Here is a 10,067-nt window from a genome sequence, read left to right as displayed (position 1 = left end):
AGTTTTCTTTCTTTCTTTCTTTCTTTCTTTCTTTAACATAATTCAGATGTTGAGATGTAAACGGTCGTTCTGAGTGGTCTGCTGTGAAATGGTTCATTGTAGACAAATGTTTTCACTCGGATTTCTTCACAAATCTTAGAACAATTGTAGGTACAAAATTCATGTTTTAAAATATTAAGTGATTTTCTAAAACATGAACTGGATGTGATAATGTGTGAACACAGATGTCCAATCTGAAGTACAGGCAGCAGTGCCAGAGTGCAGTTTGTGAACATTTCTGTATAAATCAGTTGTGCAAAAATGATGAGAACCTGTCTTAAGAACAAATTTAGAATGAAATTCAAGTACGTTTTATAAATAAGGCCACCTACAACGCAAAAGTATCCTTTTTATTCGCTATCCAAAACCATGAACTCCCTGAGTCTTCCTACATAATGCTGAATGTTTTTTGGGGACTATTTTGCCTTGTAACACCCTGCATGTACCCCTCCACCATGAGTGGATTTTAAAAATACATTTTAGGCCAACTTTCTCAAAACTATAAAACAATATCAGTGTATTTGTAAGCATTTCTTGTAATAACCTTCTGTGAGGGAGCTTTTAGAGGTGGACGTCTGGTTCCTATCACCACCACTGTGAACAATCCTGACTCTAAGTTTCTCTGAAACAGAGCGTTTCACACCAAACCGCTCTGTACGACTCTGTTTTTGCCGTAAACATTTAACTATGCATACGTTTCGCAAAATCAGTCGGACCACCATTTTTTGAGGAGACCATCCTTCAACTTTTCCCAAACAAAAGCAGGACCACAACGCTTCTGCACATGAATTCCTTTATTGTATCTGGCACACCTTTCACCTTTCTGTCAGAAAACCATGCGACGTACAGCATGTGTGGCAAGTTGAACAGTTTCAATAGAGTTTAATAATTTCAATAGAGATGATAATGCCTGATTAGAAGTAGTATAAAAGTATAAAAAGGACAGAAGTCTTGCTTCCGTTTAGTGAAAATAAATAACATGAAAAATGTAATAAATAGTAAATAGTGTATCAAAATACTCAAAAAAAAAAACAGAACAGAATAATGTTGATATTGCGACACAGTGATAAAGATAGAACTGCCTTATATCATAGAAAACTATAATATAATACACATTCGCGCTATACAGAGCAATTTACATTCGGGAGCACGTATGTACATCTGTACATTACCAGAGTATCACAATATCACAATACATAGTATTTTAAGGCTTGGGTTGTCTTTTCTTTTCTTTTTTTTGACTTTTTTTCTGTTTAGTGTTGCTTGAGAACAAGTTCTGAATCATAGAATTCAAAAACATAAACCCAAATATACTGTGCAAAGAAGAAGAAGCAAAAGGTTTTAGGTCAGTGCGTCGTGACACTTTTTATCTCCTCGCAAATTTCTCATCCGGCACCAGCACACACACCTTACACACCCAGCAATATTGCTACATCTAGTGGCAAAACATTGTAACCTTGGTAACAAAATGTGAACACATGCCTCGCGGAGAAAGAGGAGGCATGAGGAAAGTACAATTGGTTAAAACTGGAGGCCGGAAGGGTGGCTGGAAGACAGTTATATAGGGAGAGAGGGAGGAAAGGAAAAGGGAAGACGGTACGACTTAAAATAAAGAAAAAAAAAACCTGGGAAACAAGATGACTTTTCTTTTCCAAAGAATCAAATAAATAACGACACCAAATAAATAACTAAATAACTGCTCAATAAATAAATAAATACATAAATAACAAACAGGTTGAATGCAAAAAAAGTGGAGAGGGAAAGGAAGGTTTTAGATGAAGTGATGTGGACAGGCAGGTGGAGTGGCTCTGCGGCGAGTGTGGATCGGCGGCGCCGAGGCCGGTGCCGCTCGATCAGCTCGCGTATGCCACAGGCTGTAGCCTTACGGGGTAGTTCACGGAGGACTGGACAGAGGGTCGGTTGTAGTGTGTAACCATTGGCTGGAGTTGTAGTGACGGTGGGTTGCGATTGGCCGAGGCCCATCACGCCTGCATTTTGGACTTGAGGCTGAGGAAGGCTCGCGCCGCCCAGTCGCAGAACAGCCGGAACCTCTGCAGGAGCTCCTGGGACGACTGGTCCATCTCCCAGTGGAACGAGGGAGGAGGAGGGAGGGAGGGGGAAGGCACCGAAAGGCGAGGGGCGTCCACTCGCATCATCTGAAGAAAGAGGACGAGAGAGAAGGAGGTCAGGAAAAGCGTTGTATGTAAACACTGTTCAACTTTCAGATCGTACTGATTACTCTCTGGTCCTATACAAAAACCAGGACATCTGCATATTTCCACCTATTCAGCCTACAGCAGTTTAGCCCCGCCCATTCACACTGAAGTTATAAGGAGTGTTTCAGCTCAGACTCTGCTTTTTGAATGAGACACAGCCAATCAGAGCACAGCTCATTTAGGCATATTAGCCTTAAAGGCACAGTAAAAAAAACCAGCTTGTTTAATTTTATCGTGTAAAAATGAATTATGACTCTAAACCACACAAACCTGGAAAGTGGACAATCAACAGAATAATTACATCACAAGCCCTTTATGATATCTTAGTGCATAAATTCTTCAGTTGTAAATGGCATTCGGTCCAGACCAGTAAGAAACTTGGTCAGCAGTACTGATACTGATACTGACGCTGCTAATACAGCTAATAGAAATTCCAATAACTAAGAGTATCAGCCAATATAATCACATCTGGTCAAACATGAAACTGACTCAGACATGTAAAGTTATACGCAGTAAGTTGCTTTCTTGACTGATACGACTGTCTGAATGTGAACTGTCGACTTAGCCAGGGTCCTAAAGGTGAAGTTGTATCTGATATGTTCTGTTATTTTAACTCTGGTGATGTTTGTGTTAAAGTTCACTAGTTCTATATATAGTGAATTCGAGTTGGTGGGGTCGACCAGCTTGGTAGAAAATGTTAAGAGGTTGTCTAACGTTACAATCGATTGACTGTCTGTGACATATCAGTGAGGGGTTTTCTCTGATTGTAGTAAATACACTGATTTTTTCAGCCCAGCTTTAGATGGCGGACACAGAGATGTGTGTGAAGCAGATCATATTTACCTGACGGTGCAGTGAGGTGATCAGACTCTTAATGTGTGAGATCATTTCTCCCAGCTTCGGCGCTGAGCTGTGGTGGTGCTTCCGTGTCACTTTGTTTAGCCACTCGAAGTGATGCTCAAATGACTTCAGGTCAGCGTGAAGCTGAGAGAGAGTGGGCTTCAACTGTGTGAAGGAGGGAGAGAGAGCGAGACATTAGGCACATTAACAGACCATAACCAAATCATTACTCTGTTATGTTTAGAATTATATTCCCATGTATGACTGGATTAACCCCACCGAACTGTAGGCTCATCACTCAGCTATTAATCTTAAGGTTAAATTATTATGAAACTAATATGTGTGAAATGAAGTGTGGCCAACATTCGGACCCTGTTGTATTTACAGTTCTACCTGGAAACTGCCTCCAATAATAAAGTCAAAACAATCCAAAGCCCAATAATCCAAACGTTCCCCGTGAAACACCAACAAACTCCCCTTCATCACTGAGAGTACCCAGAATGTTCTACCTCGTTCACACTGTTCTAGAACGTTATCCCCCATTCACACTGTTCTAGAACGTTATCCCCATTCACACTGTTCTAGAACGTTATCCCCCATTCACACTGTTCTAGATTGTTGTCCCACATCCAGACACTGGTAGAATGGTTTCGCCCATTAAATGCTCTAGAACATTGTCCCCATTAATTTTTCTCCCCATTAAGAGCTCTAGAATGTTTCCCCCAATAATGTTTCCCCTGTTAAGTGCTCTAGAACATTTTCCCCACTAATGCTTTCCCCCATTAAGTGCTCCAGCATGTTTTCCCCCATTTTGCAGTGTTGTAGAATGTTGTCCCACATTTACACTGTTCTAGAATGTTGTTCTCCATTTACACTGTTCTAGAAAGTTGTCCCACATCCACACTGTTCTAGATTGCTGTCCCCATTCACATTTTTCTAAAATGTTTTCCCCATTCACATGGTTCTAGAACTTTGCCCAACATTTACACTGTTCTAGAATGTTTTACTGATTCACATTGGTCTAGAACATTTTCCCCCATTCACACTGTTCTAAAATGTTCTCCCCTACTTTTGTGCAATGTTCATCTCCATTCACAATGTTGTCTTCCTAGACTGTTCTAGAACAGTTTCCTCTATTCATGCTGGTTAATTTGGCTCAGTTCTTAAAGCTATCTGGGAACATTAGATGGTGTTTATCGGGAAAAGTTGGGTCGTTGCTTTGGGTTTAACTCTGGCAAATGCAAAAGAGACTTATAGGCCGTGAGGCAGGCAGACAGACAGACGCTGGCTGGGACACGCACCTCCAGTGAGCTGAGGTCATTGGCTCTGCCGCTGATGGCTGGAAGAGATTTGAACCTGTGGTGGTCGATCACGGAGTCAAACTCTTGGTCGCTCTGAAAGGACAAAAAAGGAGAGAAAGTGCTTCAATAAACAGATCAAAAACTGCACGGTTCAACACAGTAGGGAAACATTGCTGTCCCACAAAAGCAGCGTCATGGCACTGCGCAGAATTTCCCATGGCTGGAGACTACCTCCGAGCCCTGATCCAAGAACAGCTCCCAGTGACCCCCATTGCTAAAGTTAGCAACCCTGAGGAGGAACGTTCAACAGTGGCCTTGAATCAGTTAGCAGGAGGCATCCTCTTAACGTTACCGCAGAATTACAGAGCTCCGGAGTCACCCAGAGTTCAGCCGGGTGCAACCTCCGAACGTCAACACTAAAGAGTTGGTGACCTGAAGCCACAGGATGTTTTCTACAGGAAGAATAACAGCGTATGCAGTGAGTAAGGCGCTTGGAGCAGAATGGACAACACCAAGATGTGGGGAAACTCCAGGGTCGGGGCTAAAAAAAGGCCATTATGACGCGCCGCCACTTTCCGTTCCCACCACTAGAGGGAGACACAAACATTTAGAGAGGAGCCTGCTGGGCAGGTGGGTCAAGTCAAAACACTGTATAAACTTTTCAGCTCCTGTTTGTTAAAGTGTTTAGCAGCATAAACAAGATATGAGCCATGCTTGCTTTGAAATGTTGTCCACTCCACTAATGGGCAGTACAGACGTCAGAGGCCCACTGATTGCGAGCTATGAGTAGTACTAATAGGCTGATTAGCCTGGCAGGTGTAACGCACTGCGTATGTGTCATCGAGGCTCCGTCGGATGAGAAAAACAACAGCGAAAACAAGAGTCGCTCAGCAAGCCCAGTTTTCCAGTGCCATTCTTCCACTGTTTGCCTCAGTGTGTTTTTTCCTTTGTGTGTTGTGTTCTTTGTTTTGCTCCTTTCGCATCTCCTCAAGCCTTTTTGCTTCAATGCTCCGTAGCATATGCCAAACCTATGACACACTCCATCCATTTTTTCACCACTTCTTTCCATCTTTCACCACTTCTGATTTTCATCTCGCTTAATCTCTGCAGTCTCCCAGACGTTCCCTCGGTCCCGCACACACCTACGTTGACGTGCTGCTCAGACGTTCGTCCATAAGTGTTGTCTGTTCTCCTCTTATCTCCTCGGGTACTTGTCCCATACCTCATTAACACAGAGACACGCGTGCCCTCCTGGATCCTGACCTCACTCGCTTGCCTCTTGCACCCACCTCACCTTCCTCCTGTCTTCCTGAATGCAAATGCGGGAATGTGATAAATCCACCTGATTTCTATCGGAACTCTTTGCTGTGACGACCGAAAGATAAACAAGCTGTCCCACACCTACACAGCCCACAACTATTTACAACACGGGCAGACTCGCGCTCTCTCAGAGCCGAACGGAGTAAATACACCCTCACCAGCTAATGCACATTAACACGTTCTGTGCATGCAACCACAGCAGCCAGCGCACACTGGTTTACTGCTTTCTTGTGGGGACTTTCCGTCGATTCCCACCTATTTTTCTTTCCGAGCCCTGACCCCTGTAAAGTGGGAACTCCGCGCGAGAAGAAAAGAAACCAAAATAAATGTTAGCGAAAAAAACTAACAAACTGCTTTCTTTTTAAAAGTGCACTGGGGGCCTTTTGTCACAGGTGGTGTCTTTGATAATGATCTGCCTTCACATCTGGCACACATGCACCCAGCAACGAAACGCACCAAACATCCCTTTATGCGCACATACAGTAGGGCTGGCCTATCTCACCTTCACGGCATCAGATTCGGAGCCTTCCAAACAGTGTATCTTGCATTGACATACCCGAGTGCATTCTAAAAGCCCTGAAAGAGAGGCAGCAGATACAATCTGGAGGGTGAGGTCAGACTTTCTGAGCTTCAGAGAGAGTGCTTGAATGTCAATGAGACCCCGTAGCCATGACTCAGACACTTACACAGACCAAAGTGGTGCTGCGCTCTATAAAAGCATTCAGGCAATACGGTTTTGACGGAAAGGTCAGACCTGAAAGAAGCGGCGATGGCTGCTGGGCACGCCAAGGCTTTGGGCCTTCTAAGCTTATACCACCGCCTCACCTTTTAGAGTTGGCTGCTAATGGAAGGCTCTACTGTACGTTTCACCTTCCTCTGCCATGTGCCTCACTTGTGCTTGTAAACAGGCCTTCGTGATAGCCATGGCAACGCGAGGGGAGGACGTGCTTATGTTTCCGTGAGGGACGTGTGGTGGAGAGGCCTAGCGGAGGTGAGCGCAGAATGAATGGGTTCAGTCCCCCCCAAAGCTATGGACCTCGATCACTTAGCAACCTGGCAAAACTTGACCAAAACCTCCAGGCCCTCAGTCATTGACGTGTCGTCCACCCCAGTAAAAGGCGGACAGGGATGACAGAGTGGGTCTCAAAACAGACTTTAAGAAGGGAAGGTTCAGTCTGCTGCTAGCCATGGATGATATATCGTCTGTGTGTTGTTATAGCAGTATTGATCGATAATGAGGATTATATCCACGTTATCCTTTCCCTCCCATAAAAAAGCTGCCACTGCTCTTGAACTAGTAGTTCCTTGAAATCAAAACCCATCTTTTACATTCTCAATTTATGTCCCAGGTCATATTGATGACATAACAAACGATAAAACTTCTTGTATTGTATATCAGCTAGCTCGGAGACCCTCCATGCTTCACTCGCGAGTACATCACAGTATTATTTCCGATTCACACTGATTTTTTAGACAAGAAACAGAACAATATACCCCAGTCAAAACAAGCTGTGTCAGTTGTTAGACATTCTTTAGCACCCAAAGGAATGAATTCAGCTCAGATATCATCTGACGCTGCGATGCCACAACCCATTTTGAAAACAGATCAATACCGCTCGGCATTCGCTACTGCTGTTCTAGGTTACAGCCTGGGATGATGGCCAGTCCTGGGCCTGGATCCAAATTTCTGTTGTTTTAGCCTGATAGAGCGCTCCAAAAATGAGCGTTATCTGCACCCTCACGGATTCAAAGCCACCGCAATCTGCCATCACTGCGCTTAGCATGATTAATGCAGACCAGATGAGTTGAAAGGCCGTACGGGTTTGTGTGTGTGTGTGTGCGTTCTGAGAGAGAGAGAGAGAGAGAGAGAAGAGAACATAACTGTAGTCTAGCCAGCTCCCACACTGCTGAACGAGGCCAATTTGATGGGATTAGCCATCTGAACATCATCAGCATCGCTCAGGGAGAAAGTGAGCCGTGGCAGCGAATCACTGAATCGACTCATTATTTGACTCCTTTGTCAAGCCAATTAAAGGGGAACTCCTCCAATTTTTCAAAAAATTCAGCTAAATTAAACAACATTTCAGAGTGGTTTGGTGTGAAACGCTCTGTTCTAGAATAACTTAGAGTCAGAACTGTTCACAGTGGTGGTGATAGGAACAAGACGTCCACCTCTAAAAGCTTCCTCACAGAAAGGTATTACATGACATAGTTATGAATTCACTGCCTGATGCCTGAGACATTGTTGTACAGTAGTTTTGTGATAAAGTTTAGCCTAGAACGTCTTGTTAGTCCATTTATTTTTATGCATTCATGGAGGAGGGATACATGCAGGGCTGTGTGAGGTAAAATAGTCAACTTAATAACTTAATTTTTCAGATTTTCAGCTATTTCACCGTCATCAACATTCTGTATAAAACTATAAGCACTCAGAAGACTCGTGTAGGTTCACTGCTGGTTTTGGACAGTAAAAAAAATGTGTATATTTGAGTTGTAGTCATGGCGACCCCTGGTTCCTATCACCACCACTGTAAAGACATCTGAACCATTTCACACCAAACCACTCTGACTCACTCTGTTTACATCTCAAGGACTCAATCGGTGACTTACGATCAGGTCATGGGTCAACTTCTGCAGGTGCCTCGTCTGATTGGTCAGCTTGTCCAGGTCGGCGTGGGTGGGCGGGTGGCGCCTCGGGTGGGCAGGCAGGGCTGATGTCAGCAGCGGCAGCTGAGCCAACAGGACGGAGAAGAGCAGCGAGGAGGAGGAGTCGAGCAGCACTGAGGAAGTGAGGATTATAAACACATCAATTAGGCCTCTAATTGGCACGCAGGCATGCATGCACGAGGCTTATTGCGCAGCGTGCCTGAAAGTGTGCCACTGTTACGACACGGCCGTGTTGCCACACGTAGCGTGAGCGTGTCATGTTAAGGCTGAGGCCTTGGCACATTGCTTTAATCCCGGCCCAGAAAAAGAAAAGAAGAGAAAAGACAACAACACCGTTGCATCACTCTGGAGGAAGCGGTCAGTGCCAAGTGCTCTCAGGTTTCTGGGCTTTTCTTTTTTTTTCTATGCATGCGTGTGTGTGTGTGTGCCATAAGCAAAAAAAATAATCCACTGCTGTCGACTTGATAAATGCTTCTCTAATTAATTAACCACGAGAGCCTCAGGCTGGAAACCCTGTCAGTCTAGCCTGCCTGTTGCTCACACGCAGGCGCACACACCCCCAGGACTTCTAGCAAGCGTGTAATAGTTTACACAGTTATTCAGAAGTCACTTAAAGGGGAACTCCACTGATTTTTCAAAAAATTCTACATAATTAAATGGTTGAGAGGTGAACAAAGTCATTCAGAGTGGTTTGGTGTGAAACGCTCTGCTCTAGAGAAACTTACCAAGTCAGAATGGTTCACAGTGGTGGTGATAGGAACCAGCTCCCTCAGAAAGTGATTACATGAAGTGGTTAGATATGTGCTACCTGATGCTCGAGATGTAGTTCTGTGATAAAGTTTTGGCTCAAAATGTATTTCAACCCACTTAGGATGGAGGGATACAAAAACAGTCCACAAGGAAAAACTTACTTTTCAGATTTTAGACTGTTTTGCCATCATCAACATTAACTCAGAAGACTCGTGTAGGTTCACTGGTGGTTCTGGATAGTAAATAAAATGTCTATATTTGTGTTGTAGTCATGGCGACCCCTGGTTCCTATCACCACAACTGTAAAGACATCTGAACCATTTCACACCAAACCACACTGAATCGCTCTGTTCACTTCTGAGGGAAATTTTGAAAAAGTGGTGGAGTTGCCCTTTAACAGCGCTCTCTACAAAAGCCTTCAGTCATTAAACCATTAAGAAAAGGTCAGACATGCGCAGAAAGCGCGTGCAACAAGTGGCACTGAATGGGAACAACAGCGTAAACAAATAAGCAGTTAATAACAGGAGAGAGAGAGAGAGAGAGAGAGAGAGAGAGAGAATGAACGATGACGTCCACTTACGTTTCATATTTCGTCCAGCGGATCCTCGAGGAGTGCGAATGAATAGGTTGCACGAAGATAAATAAATAAGAGGAGAGGGATAAATAAATTAATTAATAAATTAATAACTGGAGTGCGGGTCACGTGCTCCCGAACGCGTCTCGCTCCCCTTTTCCAGCGTCCGCGTGAAGCTGAGGATTACGCGGGAAGGTCCCGAATGAATGGACGAAACAAAAACAAGAAACAATAAAAAATAAATAAATAAAATAAAAAGTTCCAAAAAGTTTCTGACAAACTTTTTTTTTTGGTCCCTTTCACGCCGCCAGAGTGAGCAGAGAGGCCGGAACGGACGCGAGAGAGGATGGACGGAGACGC

At 44.1% G+C, this 10,067-nt stretch overlaps 1 protein-coding gene across 2 annotated transcripts; it reads right to left on the bottom strand.

Annotated features, from left to right (window-relative positions):
- Positions 1-1,980: 1,980 nt before the first annotated feature.
- Positions 1,981-9,884, bottom strand: il11a (interleukin 11a). 2 transcript variants are annotated; one of them, XM_036595677.1, is made up of 5 exons: positions 9,714-9,884; positions 8,327-8,496; positions 4,397-4,489; positions 3,099-3,260; positions 1,981-2,195 (listed from the first exon to the last, which is right to left on the bottom strand). In XM_036595677.1, exons 1-5 carry the CDS (start codon positions 9,718-9,720, stop codon positions 2,022-2,024), a joined length of 606 nt encoding a protein of 201 aa, XP_036451570.1. In that variant the 5' UTR covers positions 9,721-9,884; the 3' UTR covers positions 1,981-2,021. The 2 variants fall into 2 exon arrangements, with proteins under 2 accessions (XP_036451570.1, XP_036451561.1); XM_036595668.1 differs by lacking the exon at positions 9,714-9,884 and having other exon boundaries at positions 8,327-8,686.
- Positions 9,885-10,067: the final 183 nt, after the last annotated feature.

Source organism: Colossoma macropomum, unplaced genomic scaffold, assembly GCF_904425465.1.
Source record: "Colossoma macropomum unplaced genomic scaffold, Colossoma_macropomum, whole genome shotgun sequence".
Lineage (NCBI taxonomy): Eukaryota > Metazoa > Chordata > Actinopteri > Characiformes > Serrasalmidae > Colossoma > Colossoma macropomum.
The sequence above is the reverse complement of the archived record's forward strand: the minus strand, read 5'-3'. Positions and strand labels throughout refer to the sequence as shown.

Bases quoted from the DNA above. Each gene is read 5' to 3' on its own strand.
- il11a (XM_036595668.1), bottom strand. From the start codon at position 8,557: ATGCATGCCTGCGTGCCAATTAGAGGCCTAATTGATGTGTTTATAATC. The intron at 4,490-8,326 runs GTAAGTCACCGA...TTGTCCTTTCAG, and splicing joins AGTTGACCCATGACCTGATC to AGCGACCAAGAGTTTGACTC. The intron at 2,196-3,098 runs GTAAATATGATC...CTCTTTCTTCAG, and splicing joins TCACCTCACTGCACCGTCAG to ATGATGCGAGTGGACGCCCC.